At 40.9% G+C, this 15,614-nt stretch overlaps 1 protein-coding gene across 6 annotated transcripts in view; it reads right to left on the reverse strand.

Moving 5' to 3' along the window:
- LOC115192474 (neuroligin-1-like) overlaps positions 1-15,614 on the reverse strand; it is a 323,202-nt gene that overhangs the window by 185,648 nt on the left and 121,940 nt on the right. For 4 of the 6 annotated variants that reach the window (XM_029751012.1, XM_029751013.1, XM_029751011.1 and 1 more), the window contains 2 exons: positions 6,944-7,003; positions 3,159-3,311 (listed from right to left, as the gene is read on the reverse strand). In XM_029751012.1, the coding sequence (XP_029606872.1) occupies positions 3,159-3,311; positions 6,944-7,003 (213 nt within the window). The remainder of the gene's footprint in view (positions 1-3,158; positions 3,312-6,943; positions 7,004-15,614) is intronic. The other 2 variants (XM_029751015.1, XM_029751014.1) reach the window with 1 other exon arrangement.

Raw genomic sequence — 15,614 nt, forward strand, 5'->3', positions numbered from 1 at the left:
AGGGACTGCTTTTATTAGCATTGGCTTAAACTACTAAAGGTCATATTTGCGAGCTTCTACAAATCACATGTTCTTTTGTATAGAGGGGATTCAAAGGATGATAGAGCAGTGTTTCCCAACCCTGGTCCTCCAGTACCCCCAACAGTACACAGTTGTTGTTGTAGCCTTGGCAAACACACCTCATTCAACTCATTGAGGGCTTGATGATTAGTTGACAAGTTGAATTAGGTGTGCTTGTCCAGGGATACAATAACAATGTGTACTGTTGGGGGTACTGGAGGACCAGGGTTAAGAAACACTGTGCTAGAAGATGGATTGGACCAGAGAAGGTTCATGCCAACACTGTGTTTTAAATAGGTCTTATGTGAGTTGAAGCACAGCCAGACTGTGGATTTATACAGGAGGCCAAGATGAACAATTCAGAACAATTCTGATAATGACACGCTGAAAGAAGAGTGCATTACATTCCATTACGGCGTCCTACAAAGCCTGACACATCTACACACACACAGGCAGGCAGACGAGCAGGGAGCGACCCCTGGCCAAATCCACCCCGTGCTACGCCCAAACAGTTAAATAAAGCCCACATCAGCTGCTCTGCATATTTAGGTCTCCTAATGGCTCTGTGTACCTCGCCTGGCAAAGAAAAACAAATCCTTAGGTATCAAATGTGTCATAAACACTGACCAGGAACCCAACAAGTGCAATAATGTTGGCTAGATCATTAATGGGGGATAAAAGCACCACTAGCATTCTCTCTATTTCTCAGTCTGTCTTTTTCTTTCTTTCTATTTTGTCGCTCTCCCTTTCTCTCGTTCTCTCCAGTCCTCTTTTCTACTCTCCTCTAATTTTCTGGTTTATTAGGAGGAGTAGGTTAAATAGCCTGTCCTCATCTCCTACACACACAGCCATAAGATGAAGGGACCACAATGACAGTGCCTCTCTGTTACTTCCTACAGTAGATTTATACACAGTCCTCACAACAAAAGGGCTACAGAGGCCAAGACACTTCTGGGCCTTGTTAGACAGGCCCTTGATTGGCTGGTCAGACAAACTGAGAGCAGGCTCTTGTCACACATGAGAGCATCTGCTTAGTCCTGTAACATTACCCTGCTCTCATCTCATTCAGCAGAGCTGAGTGGTTTGATCCGCTTACCCCACCGCCACAGGAGTAAATAGAAACACTGAGGAAAATGTCAACAAGACTCTTTATGATGCTAAAAGATACATCTGATTAAATATGCTCCCAATTTACCTCTAGCACCAAGCCACAGCTTGACAGGAGAAGCAGAAATAATGGAAACACAGACACGCCACTTACCTGATCATCGCCAAAACTGCTAGCTTTTAGAACTTCAGATGAACAATCCCAATATGAAACCAGTCCAGAGGAATCAGGTAGGCCTAATGTTTTTCAATTCCCAATCATCAACGTTGCTAGTTCAGGTGGTGTTCAATCTGACGTTTTCTAATATTCATAATTTGCACAAATAAAGACTAGTTATGGAGAGAAATCTATTTGGAAATTGTCGTTTAATGGGGACAAATTCTGTGGCTCATGCTGGGGGCTGGTCATAAAGTATTAATGGTTACCATTATCCACCATATTTACAACAATATTCAATCTTCTACCTTCAAGCTTGGTTTCCTTTGACACATTGCTGCTGGCGTGCGTGACAAAAGGATTTTGCCACAATTGTGTGCTCATAAGCTTTGATGCTACTTAGGAAGAGTTCAGTAGCTTCAGAATGTATTCATACCCCTTTACTTTTTTCACATTTTGTTGTGTTACAGCCTGAATTTCTCTCTCACCCATCTATACACAATACCTCATAATGACAAAGTGAAAACATGTTTTTAGAATTTTTTGCAAATGTATTGAAAATGAAATACAGATATGTCATTTACATAAGTATTCACACCCCTGGGTCAATAGATGTTACAATCACCTTCGGCAGATATTGCAACTGTTAGTCTTTCTGGGTAAGTCTCTAAGAGCTTTGCACAAATGGATTGTACAATACTTCCACATTATTCTTTAAAAATTCTTCAAGCTCTGTCAAATTGGATATTGATCATTGCTAAACATCCATTTTTAAGTCTTGCCATATATTTTTAAGCCGATTTAAGTCAAAACTGTAAGAAGGTCTCTCAGAAACATTCAATGTCATCTTGGTAAGCAACTCCAGTGTATATTTGCCCATGTGTTTTAGGTTATTGTCCTGCTGAAAGGTGAATTTGTGTCCCAGTGTCTGTTGGAAAGCATATTTTAGGCTTGCCATAACAAAAGGGGTTGAATTCTTATTGACTCAAGGCATTTCAGCTTTAAATTTTTTATTAATTTGTAAACATTTCTAAAAACATAATTCCACTTGGACATTATGGGGTATTGTGGGTAGGCCAGTGACACAACATCTCATGAGTCTATTGACACACCTGTGCGTCAATCTAAGGAACATAATAAAAAAATCCCCATCAAAATCCGTCAGTTTAAACTAGAGATTTACATGGGCTGCGTCTCAATCCTTCGCATCCGCCTATGTCGGCCTGCTACATCTGCGGAGGAAGGTGGTGGAGCTACAGCATTTGTCAGACCATGAGACAAAAAAAAAACTGTCTTCTCCGAAAACATATGTAGCGTCCGAACAGTTTGGCGTCCAACTATTATGACCAGTCTATGGAAAGGGGAGACTCTCACGAACACAGTGTTTTATTCCCCGTTTTGCTCTACGACCCCCACAAGTGTCACGGGACTCGTCTGAAGGTAACCCATACAAACAAATGGAAGTTTGTAGGTAGTTTTGTGTCCCAAAAATCTCCTTTTGACGGTCTTTTCTGTCATTTATGAATGTTAGTCAATGCGTTTCTGAGATTTTTAGAAGTGTTTTAATCCATTTAAAATGCAGGCAGTAACACAAGAAAATATGAAAAAGTCAAGGGGTGTGAATACTTTCTGAAGGCACTGTAAATAACCATATGAAGGGACAATAATGATATTCATGAAAACAAATGACAGCATAATCTAATTGAAGGTGAAACCATGGCATCTTTGTTTCACTCTGTGTCCCCAAGCATTGATGGACACCTACTGTACTGTTTGTATATAGGTAGCTAGTATTGGAGGATTAGTGATAAGGACAAAAGCTGAGAAACCTTACCTAATACCCCAAGCCGATAGTTCACTGTGATGACGATAACATTGCCGTAACTTGCCAAGATGCTGCCGTCAAACATATTCCCAGTGCCCTCCATGTAGGATCCCCCATGGATAAATACCATCACAGGCTTAGGGCTGCCGCTTTCACGGATGTCTGCAAGAAGGGGAAGGAAATTATTAAAGGACAAATTAAAGCCGACAGCTGGAGATGCAATCTGAATTGTGGACGCTTTGCTTTCTCATAATTTGTGGCACATTGACTTTGCTTTGAGACAATTTCTGGTTTGCACGTCAGATAGTTCATTTTCTACGTGACAAGTATGACATGTTCCTGGTGACTGAAAATTGAAAATTAATCATATTTTTTAGTTTCAGGAAATTTTATGGGCTGTTTTTAATTTTTGGAGGGCCAATAAACTGTCAGCATTAAAGAAGAGCAGAGATTCAAATTGACATTTCAATTTATGTGGCACAGAAAGCTAGTTTTAATCTAATAAAACAGATTGAACCTAAATGTTTTCACAAACATTCTTGAAGAAAAGTTTTTAATTACATTTCAGACATCCAACGTTTTCCCTTTAACAATGTGTGCTTACTGAACTTCATATAATGATTTCAGCTCAACTGATGCTGTCCAGAGTCTTTACAAAGGAGGACATCTAGATTGGGCACTGGGTTCGAATTAAATGGGGGATAGGGATAAAAAAAAAAATGGCTTCCAATTACTTTCATCTTTCACAAAGCAGAAAGGCTTTTCATCTTGAGTGCAAAATGTCCACATACATGTTCAATATCTCATTGATGTTTGGTGTTGGGGGACTCACTTGCAAGAGGTCTCAGTGCTGAGGAAAGTAATTAAATAGTAACAAAATAAAATAATAGAACTCTCCAAAAAGCCTTCTCTTACGGCAAAAAATGAGGCCGTATTTGCAGAATCCAGGTCCTCTCTCTGTTCTTTTAGTTGATTTCTTCCTCCCACTCTCACTTTCTTGTTCTCTCTCTCTCTCTCTTACATTTCCAGTGAAAGTGAAGGCTCCTACAGAGGAGTAGAGAAGGAAGGAAAGGCCAGGGCAACTCTCATCTTCCCTTCCTCAGTAGGCAATGCACCATAACTCCTATATTATTGATTAGGACTGAGCAGCTGCAGAGTGTGTGTGTGTGTGTGTGTGTGTGTGTGTGTGTGTGTGTGTGTGTGTGTGTGTGTGTGTGTGTGTGTGTGTGTGTGTGTGTGTGTGTGTGTGCGCGCGCAAAAACATAAGTTAGTGGGGAAAAAGAGCGAGAAAGAGAGGGAGACAAGGAGAGAAAGAAAGAGAGAAAGAGATCCGAAGGAAAAATCTTGATTATTTTCAGAAATTGCACATCAGAATCCTAACATCTTCCATTCATGTTGATTAATTAATTTAAATCTCAGAATATGATTTGATTTGATTTTAATAGCAGCTGTATTCATGCAAGTGTGTAAACTAGTGATGCATTGAGACAGGAGAGTAATACCTGATCTCTCTAGATAGTTACAAACAGAACAGCAAGGCAATTGATTAAATCTGTAAAATAAAACTAGAAATGAAGACTAACTGTAAGTCGCTCTGGATAAGAGCGTCTGCTAAATGACGTAAATGTAAATGTAATTGTGTGTCTGTCTGTGTAAGTGCATGCATACATGTGTGCATGAGAGAGATTCTTACAGTACATGTGTCGCCCCTCTCTGTCTCTTGTGCGGGTTCCAGCAGCAGATTAAAGTGACACACATCTGGCCACAGAGGATTATGGCCGTGGTGTGTAGAGTACTGTCTGTCAGGATTTCCATTACATAATGCATGTCATTCACTGTCCTTTACGCTGTTTGTTCTTTTGTTCACTTCAGCTTTGTGAGTGGCAAAAAAGCAAGTGCACATTCACATTTCTTTGGAGGGATTCCAGACCAAGGTCCAAAAATTGTAAACCTCCATAAATGAGGAATAGAAGCCAGGGAATTGTGTGTGCTGGTGTAACGGAGTTAAGAACGTACTGTAAGCTCACTCCACAGCTAGCTTGAAATGTCGCAGTTGGAGCTATTGATTTAAGATATTTTTCAATAGCTCAAACAGTTGGTACATTGTCAAGGAGGGTGGTCACGTGTGTCTGCGAGCAGAGGATCACTGGTTCGAACCTGGTATAAGGGCAGGAACAGTAGAAGAAGCTATACTGTTAGCAGCACACTGACGTCTGTTTCACTGATGCCGTCAAGCCACAGATCCGCAGTTGGGCTCAGCTCAACAGCCAGGGTCGCTCACTGTGTGGTAAGTTTAGAAGGGGTGGTGGAAGCTATACTGTTAGCAGCACACTGGCATCCGTTTCACTGGCTTTTGAGAATCAATGGCAATTTGGTCTAAACTGGGCCTACTAATCACAGGCTTCTTCCATGCATGCTACGTGAACACCATGGTGTGCTAGACTCATCCTAGCTGGAGGTAAATGGAGGACAGGTGCATTCCTATAAAGATGCTCACATAACAGAAGACTAGCTGCAGAAGCACTGCACTGCAATGCCACCGACGTAATATCTGTATGACCTTGCAGACAAGAGGACCAAAGCTTCCAGCCATTACAAATCCACAGGTGTATCGGCAGCTACAAAGAACTGCACATCTTACATTCCATGACATGGAGAGGTTCCATGGCCAGTGTTGTTTTTGTTTGACTTCATATCTCTGTTGTGGCTATAGGTTACACGTCGAAAGAGCAGTATCAGTGAGACAGCGAGCCGATTGGTCCTTGGAAAACTTCATTCACAGATCTCAGTGCGTTCGTTTTCACAACATATTGTCTTCTGTCTCAGAGAGGATTATTCATATGCCCTGGATTCTTTATCAAGTGAATAGGCTAATTGAGAGGCTTGCTGGGATTTCACTGTATATTTGTGCCTTCTTTAATCTTTTGATGTGTGTACTCAGGAAATCGCAAGTTGCTGCAGATCAAAGATAGCTGCTGCATTTCTCGTTTAGTTTTCTGTAATTGGTGTTTTTTCACCAGATTATACAGGAGATGTACATTATTAAGACTGTGTTCTGTCATTAAGTAGGAAGATCACTTTCTCACTCCCTCACTTTCTCTTTGAATAAATGAATTTGTGGTTATTAGAGTACTTTCTTCTGTTTATTACTTTTCAGTGAGGAACCCATTTTTTATTTGTCAATTTGAAATTGTGGCCTTGATCACTAGGCTTATATCACTGTGCCATAATGTACTTGAATTTGTGTAAAATAGTGATGAAGAGGCCTCATTAAGAAGAAACTTTGTGATCAACATGTTGTAAGTCATTGCCCATAACAATCCAGGAACATCCATACATGTTGCATAGGAAACATTTTTTTTATAACACAACTGAAGGTGACTTGTGTTAGTATTGATTGGGGTATCCAATTCCCCAGGGTTGCAATGGCATCTTTTATTTTAGAAAAAAGAGGAGAGCTTTCAAAAATCATGCAAAAACGTATTAAGATTTGATTGAAGGGTTAATAGTCTCTTTTAGGTGGGATGCAACATGTAAAAAAAAAAAATCAATAAAAAGAATTCAAGCAAAAACCTACGTTAGATTATTAACGATTAAGTACTCTGGAATGACGGGAGACATTAAACATACTCTTAAAACATCAAGCAAAAAAGACAAAACAAATCCAGCAAAAATGACGAAGAAAAAAAATCTTCAATAAAAAAAGAAAAAAAGGACAAGAAATGTAAGAAAAATAAAGAAGAAAAAATTTGAGAGTTCCTTGTCATGCAAATCAGTTTGGCATCAAAAAATACCTTCATCCTCCACCCCGTCATTATCATCTAAATCATCATTGTGTTTCTTTGTAAGGGGACCTAGGATCAAGAATGGAGAAGATGGAGGAAACAGAGAATACAAGAACACACAAACCTTATAAATGCTTTAAAGAAAAATACATCTTAAGTGATTTTCCCTGTGAAAAATCAGACTGAAAGAGAAGAATGTAAACAATATGATACACATTTGTGGAGCTTGGTAGTATGACTTTTGTTAAAGTCCTGTACAAGAAAGGTTTTCAAAATAGGACTGTTTCTTTCAAAAAGATTCAAGAATGTAAGATAAGTCCTTTTCAGTAAAACAGAAAGTGTATTTTCAGAACAAAGCTTTACCTCATGTCATTATCACCCCTCTTTCACAATTTTTCAAGTAAATTGACAATCATATAATTAACTGTATATGATTACTCATAAGAAGCCAATGACCATATCCTCTGCATCATTTTGACTCAACATGTAAGGACATTTTTGGGGGTGCCTTGTAAAATTAAGTTCCAAAAAGTAGCCCATGTCTGCAAATTTTAATGGAGATTGAATGTGCTAAAAGAGAATACCCAAGATTGAATCACAAGTGGACTCAAGATATATAAAACAATCTCAGCCTTTTGAAGGAGAGAGGACATATGCAACATAGAACCTAAATTAAGTAATGTCATTGCAGGATCACAGTGCCAAGTGGATGAAGTCACTCCAAACACACAGAGAGGTTAATTTGCTTCATTGTCTCTCATAGGTTCCATTATATAACAGGGAATAGGTCAGAGACTGCAGCAGAGTAAACCAAGACAGGATTCATTTAGTGAGAAACAGTACATAATCCACAGTAATGGACTGTAATACAAACACGACACAGATGGACAAACAGACAGACAGGCACACAGAGAGACAGACGGGCACACGCGCGCACACACACACACTACAAGGTTGACAAAGCTGTAGTCTAGACACATGCAAGCCTACATTAGGGTCAAGCATGTGTAAGCAGAGAGCAGCACAGGCAAGAGTGAGAGACAGTATGGCTAATGAAAGAAGCCTTCACACACACACCACTCAAACTCATTCTGCCTATGATCATGCTCCAACATGACCATACAGCACAGCAGATCAAAAAAAGGGAAGTAATGAGAGGCAGGGATGAGAGGGGCGAAATCGAAATGCTCTGTTTTCTGTTTCATTCTATAAAAATAGTCCAGACACATATTTTTCTCATGTCTTGTAGCCAGAACAGAACTCGAGAGGCAATGGCATGACAACACTTTAATTTCTAGCAGCATTCTGGAGAAAAAAACAGTGTTTATTCAACACTGGAGAGAACATTTGACGTTAACATCACGTTTCACCCAGCAGGGTTGATGTGATTGATTTTGTGAAATACATAGCAAAAAAGGAAACGGTTACCAAAATAAAGCCTGTATGGTAACTGAATTGAGATGCTGGAGCAGTGTCCTGCAGTGCCCTGTGACATGACTGTGACATGTCCCCTAACTGAGGGGATGGTTGGATTATATCAGTCAGGACAGCAATTTCAATAATATTTCCAGAAATCCTCCAACCGGGATTTCAGGATAAACCAGGGAATGTATTGAAAGTTCCCAGAATTTTGCAACCCTAAACATGACAGCATGCTGTCAGCATCACATGTCACTACTAAACTCCAAGTGACTGAGGGGCAGGCCCCACACAATGACCTCTCAACCTGCTCTGACCCCCTTGGAGTACTAGAGGACCTCAACACTTGTGTGTCACACCTGGCTCCACTGCACTGATTAGAGAGGCTCTGATTTTCTGTCTTTCCCAGTCTGTATTGTCTCTCTCTCTCCGTTGACCTCTGTCTACGTCTCTCTCCCTTTCTTTCCTCTGCCTCTCCATCTGTTTGACTGGTAACCTTTCTTCCTGTGTTGCTGTCTCTGTCTCCCCCCCACTCTCTGCCTGTCTTACCAGTGATGCTGTCTCCCAATCAGATGATAGACTGATTTATTACTGTAGCCTAGCTCTTACACACCCTTTCTAAATTAATTTCCATATCCCTCTTTCTGACGATATTGATTTGTGTTCATCTCTGAATGACAAAGTGCAACTTCACGCTCGAGCACTCTGTAATGCAGGAAAACAGGTGGGCCAGTGCAGCGTGCAGCAGGCGGCCGACTCCAGGGATCCTAGCGCCCTTAACACTTTAATAGGCTATGAACCCTGAGGCTCCAGCCAGATGAGGTAATTAATGCTTAAAGCTCAATCTATCTCACATTGTGCACATTACGACACATTCGTCAAGGATCTTAGACCTATCAAATGGAAACAAACCAACTCAATCAATCATAGATTTGACCAGTAAAACAATAGGCTCTCAGTCTATAACATACAAGAGTCAGTACACGAGCCTATCTTTCATATGTAGTCCAACAGTACACAAGCCTATCTTTCATATGTAGTCAAACAGTACACGAGCCTATCTTTCATATGTAGTCCAACTGTACACGAGCCTATCTTTCATATGTAGTCCAACTGTACATGAGCCTATCTTTCATATGTAGTCGAACAGTACACGAGCCTATCTTTCATATGTAGTCGAACAGTACACGAGCCTATCTTTCATATGTAGTCGAACAGTACACGAGCCTATCTTTCATATGTAGTCGAACAGTACACGAGCCTATCTTTCATATGTAGTCCAACAGTACACAAGCCTATCTTTGGCTATACAGCCAATTACAGGGCTCACAGCTCTGTAGATCTCTTTGATTAATGACTCGGACACTATGGACTAGGACACTACTGACTACGTCAACCCATGTAATGTGCAGTTGATGCAATGACGTCCAACTCTCTCCAAATATTAGAGGCACACAACAGAGAGAGGCTGACAGACTGACTGACTGACTGACTGACTGACCTATTCACGCTCCCAAAGCAGAAACAATAACACAGCTCCTAGACTGGGGATGATTTGACTGCGTTAACTTTCTAAAACAGTATAGTAACTTCAATCTGCACTCATCGTTAAGGCAGCTACTAAACCAGGTATGCAGCTCTCCAGTGCTCTGTTTTCAAACTATAGGCTTACAGACAGGCAGGGTAGACCATGTGACTACCATGTGCTCTGCAGAAGAAAAACATCCTCTGGCTAACACTTCGTGATGTGTCGCAGAGTATACATCCAGTACAACAGATGACCCTCTCAGCTGCCTGCCTGCCTGTGACAAGGCTTCTCACACATGTAGGCTAACACATCGAGCCCAAGGCAACCAACCACACCATATGGAACAAAGTCTCCGCAACCGCCCTGATTTTCCCTCAGTTCCAACCCAGCACCCTGGCTGTCCTACTGTCTAACTACGCATTTTCTTCTTCTTGAACTGCGCTGTTGGTTAAGGGCTTGTAAGTGAGCATTTCACCGTAAAGTCGACACTTGGTGTATTCGGCGCATGTAACAAAAATTTAATTTGGATTTGATCCTACTACTGGTCACGCCTGACAGGGAGAGCGAGAGCATCAGCTACCCTCGTAGAGGGGAGACATACTATATTAAAATTCGTGACATCTAAAGTACAGTATGAGGGGGAAAAGCTTGTGTGCTTTCTCCTTTGTTGACAGGGCCAATTGCCACAGAATTGACCAAGATGCATCTAGGGGGGATTTATTTTCCATCCTGGCCTGTCATATACAGTACAAAGCAGTTGTATCAGGAATCAACAGGAATCATCAGGAATCAACATGAATAAACCCTTTTACTCTCTTTGCACAGCATCCCCATCTTTTCTGTTTGCTTTCTTCCTTGCAGCTGCTAGTGAGATAATCTAAGTAGGATACTGTATAGGCACAGTGTTAGACCTGCCATCAATCATCATTTCTTTCTTCAAAAATCATTTGTAATCTTGCCAGCATGAATATTTCATGATGTTATATGAATTTGCTTCTGTGTTTTCTCCCCTTAATGAACCAAGATTCATACGTATACTTTTATATAGATAAATATTCTCCACACGTACTGCTCACTGTGTAATACTGTGTAACATCAGTCACAAATGGTAACAACAGGAGTCTCATAAATATTTGATTCCCGTAACACGGCTGACATTCTAATGACTGTCAACATGGGTCTCTGGACCCAGCGAAAAAGGTTATGATGCTGGGTTTCAAATATCAGTAGTGAATTCCAGCAAAAAGATAGGTTATTTTCTTGGAAACCCCCCTTGGGGAGAGCAGAGAGGACCTGGGGACCCAAATGTCACAGCGCCTTTGGATTGTGAAGGTGCTGGTGCTCATTAAAGCCAGCCACTGACAGGATCTAAAGGCAGGTAACGTGTGTGTGTGTGTGTGTGTGTGTGTGTGTGTGTGTGTGTGTGTGTGTGTAAGGGGGGGGGATTTCATTAGGAGCTGTCAAAATGATAACAGGGACATAGAAAATGACACACCTGGTAATGAGCACCCTTCCTGTTGAGGGGAAGTTGACAGGGGAGAGGGTCAGCAACTCAGCCCCCCGCCCCGCTGCAAGTAGCACAGAGAAATATCAATCATTTGATGGAGCAAGTAGCTCTGCTATTGGCCAAGCCGGTCTGCGCAGAACATTTCAGAACCTGATCATTTGATCATGAAGAGTGGCATCTCCATTCGTAAGCACAAGGACAAGTTAGATAGAGTATGACCAATTACCCAGTAGAGCAAAATATTGATCCAATTAAAAGTGCAGATACAGATGGTGCTAATTGTGCTGGAATCACAAGATGTAGTATTGAAAATATTATAATGATGATTTCTTATCAATGCTTCACATGTTCCTATTCTCATTGATTGTTATGTCCCACTCTGCAGAAATAGTTATTTCTTATCAATCTACTGTATGTTCTCTCGCTCATAACCCAGTCTACATACACAGTCCTGTCAATGCCTTTCTCTACCAGGCCTAATAAGGCTAGCACATTTTTCAGCAAATACAGACATATTTATTTGATACGGTAGCAAGTCAGGCCACGTCTTTTTGGTGCAGATGTTATGCATCCCCTCACTATGAAGTATGCTTCATTTCTATCCTAAATCACTTTGATAGATCAAAAGGACATGAGAAAATCAAGTGTGGAGATGGCTGTGGTTGAGTTAGATGACGCCCTAAGGTTTAGCATGTGAACTCCGCCATGGATACAAAGACCAAACAAGGAATCAACTAAATACTGAGCTAATACCCCTCAATCAAACAACCTTATGAGGAGCTGCCAAACACATAAAACAACCTTGATGAGTCTAACGTTTTGCATGATCTGCTTATGTATTCTGTCGTTGCCAGGGATGCAGCCTGCTGAAATGAGTTTGGTTCCTTTACTCTCAAATTGGAGCTTTCATGTCACAGCTATAAGGAGATTCTGAGGGATTCAACTTAACTTCCAGTAACAGTTACTTTGACAGTTTGCATTGCTCTGTCTCTCCCCCACTGTGTCTCGTCTTTTGGGGGGCTTGTAAGTAACCTATTGTATTTGGTGCATGTGACAAATACAGTCTGTCTGCTTATTTCTCTCTGTTTCTCTCACTTTCTCGTTCCAGTTTCAGTTGATGCTGAGAGTGATTCAGGAGTCTCATCTTCAAACAGCTCAAATCTACCTACATCCTGACACCTGTGACCTTCTCCACTCACCAGCACCACCCCATGGCCCTGACCAAAGGCCAAATCCAACCTGCAGGTGAACAATGCACCTGCTTCAAAACAAAACATTATGGTGTTATACTAGCTGGATGCTCTAAGACTCCAGATGTTTTGTACTCTGACAGGAGAGGGACAGCCATGGTTCATCAGGGTTATAGCCCAGGACCCCAACATGACACGGAGAACGGAGCGTGCCTCCGAGACCAGGCCTCAGCAAGGCAAGGGATGATTGGGAAAGAGGGATGTTCAAAGAGACCCCGGTACCAGCGGGACAGCAAACGGGCTAATTTGCCACCGTATTCTATTTTCAAATCATTTCAATTTCAAAGTGCTGTAATACCATGCGGCGGGGATGAAAGAGAGGACTGCAGTGCGTTGCTCAGCTCTGCCATCAACATCCCTCAACCCCAGCCCTCCTCTCCTCTCAAACAGTACGTCAGCAGAATTAGGCATTATTTCCCAGCTCCAAAATGAATGCAAACATGTTCTCTTTCTCTCTTTTTGTAGTGCGTGCCTTTGATATGGACCTACAAGTTACAAATGTAGCTTTTAATCAAAATTTCATCTCTCCCATCCGATGAACCGGTATACATCCTACTCTAACTCACAAAATGGAATTTGGAAATAAATGTTTTTTTAAATCACTAAAACTATGCAAGGTTGTTGATTTTTGGGTTTTGAACATAAGTTACAGATGATGTAATAATACTAATCACTATCATCATCATAATTCAAACCAGACCTCTGTCAATGGACACAAGTACAAGCTGTAAGCATAACAGTGTTGCAGACTAGGGCTGAATATTTTCCTGGTATTTTACAGATGTTCCATCCCAAGAATAAATCCCTTTTCTCCCGGATAACCTGGTATTTCCCGCCAAAACCAGAAGTGTCATTCAAAAGCATAGAAATAGGTCTATGTCTGTATTTGATTAGAGCTTTGATCCAAAATTCAAGCCGGATGCTAGCTGAGCCTGATGAGCTATACATTAAATACATTTTATGAGCCCTACATTAGACATTTCATGATCCCAAGCCCAAAAAAGACCAAATTATTGTGTTGTTTTTAAATACACATATGATATAGGCTACTGCACATTACGCACAACAGAAAAACACAAATAATGTATACCTTTCATAATATGTTACTAGCCTACCTCCTCTTTCTCTCTCTATTGTTGCTTCACTCCTTCCTCACTTGAAATAAGTTTCGTTGTCCTTATCTTCATCATTCTAATGAAATGATTGAATAATATAGCACTAGAATTAGATGCAGAAAGCTTTCAGTTCTCTTCACGAAGATTGAATGGTTATCAGTCTGCATAAATAACTGCTATAGCCTACCACCATTGTGCGTTTGCTCTTCATTCAAACTACCCATGGGTTAAATTGGCTGTTGTATTTAACATTAAGCAAAAGAAAAGCTTGCATCCCTCTTTGAAGTCTATTGGTATAGGAAATGCAAAAAAAATGATGTCCAGCCAGCTGTTCTAGTCTAGCTTTTTCTGCATGGGTCTCCAAGAGCTAATGAGCGTTTTTTTAAGGAGAAAGGCCAGCGGAGCACAGGTGCGTGCGTATTGCGCAAGAGACAGAGGCTATAAGTACGAAGCTTATTATGCATAACCCATTATTAACTAACTAAATATAAGGCTAATATTGCATTGAATGTATTACCTGAAAGAGGTAGGGTATGACATCTATATACAGTGCATTCGGGAAGTATTCAGACTTTTTCCACATTTTGTTACGTTACAGCCTTATTCTAAAATGGATTTAAAAAAAGGATTAAATCAATCAATCATCAATCTACACACAATACCCCATAATGACTAAGCGAAAACAGGATTTAGACATTTTTGAAAGTGTGTAATATAAAAAATATGTATTCAGGCCTGAATAAATATGTATTCAGGCCCTTCGATATGAGACTCAAAATTGAGCTCTGGTGAATCCTGTTTCCATTGACCATACCTTGAGATGTTTCAACAACTTGATTGGAGTCCACCTGTGGTAAATTCAATTGATAGGCTAATTGACATCATTTGAGTAAATTGAAGGTGTACCTGTGGAGGTATATCAAGACCTACCTTCAAACTCAGTGCCTCTTTGCTTGACATCATGGGAAAATCAAAAGAAATCAGCCAAGACCTCATATAAAAATTGAAGACCACAAGTCTGGTTCATCCTTGGGAGCAATTTCCAAATGCCTGAAGGTACCACGTTCATCTGTACAAACAATAGTACGCAAGTATAAACACCATTGGACCACGCAGCCGTCATACCGCTCAGAAAAGAGACGCATTCTGTCTCCTAAAGATGAACGTACTTTGGTGCGAAAAGTGCAAATCAATCCCAGAACAACAGCAAAGGACCTTGTGAAGATGCTGGAGGAAACAGGTACAAAAGTATCTATAGCCACAGTAAAACGAGTCCTATATCGACATAACCTGAAAGGCCGCTCAGCAAGGAAGAAGCCACTGCTCCAAAACCGCATAAAAAAGCCAGAGTACAGTTTGCAACTGCACTTGGGGACAAACATTGTACTTTTTGGAGAAATATCCTCCGGTCTGATGAAACAAAACAGAACTGTTTGGCCATAATGACCATCGTTATATTTGGAGGGAAAAGGGGGAGGCTTGCAAGCCGAAGAACACCATCCCAACCGTGAAGCATGAGGGTGGCAGCATCATGTTGTGGGGGTGCTTTGTTGCAGGAGGGTCTGGTGCACTTCACAAAATAGATGGCATCATGAGGTAGGAAAATTATGTGGATATATTGAAGCAACATCTCAAGACATCAGTCACAAAGTTAAAGCTTGGTCGCAAATGGGTCTTCCAAATGGACAATGACCCCAAGCATACTTCCAAAGTTGTGGCAAAATGGCTTAAGGACAACAAATTCAAGGTATTGGAGTGGCCAACACAGAGCCCTGAGCTCAATCCTATAGAAAATTTGTGGGCAGAACTGAAAATGTGTGTACGAGCAAGGAGGCCTACAAACCTGACTCAGTTACACCAG

The sequence above is a fragment of the Salmo trutta genome, chromosome 4, assembly GCF_901001165.1.
Source record: "Salmo trutta chromosome 4, fSalTru1.1, whole genome shotgun sequence".
NCBI classification, from domain to species: Eukaryota; Metazoa; Chordata; class Actinopteri; order Salmoniformes; family Salmonidae; genus Salmo; species Salmo trutta.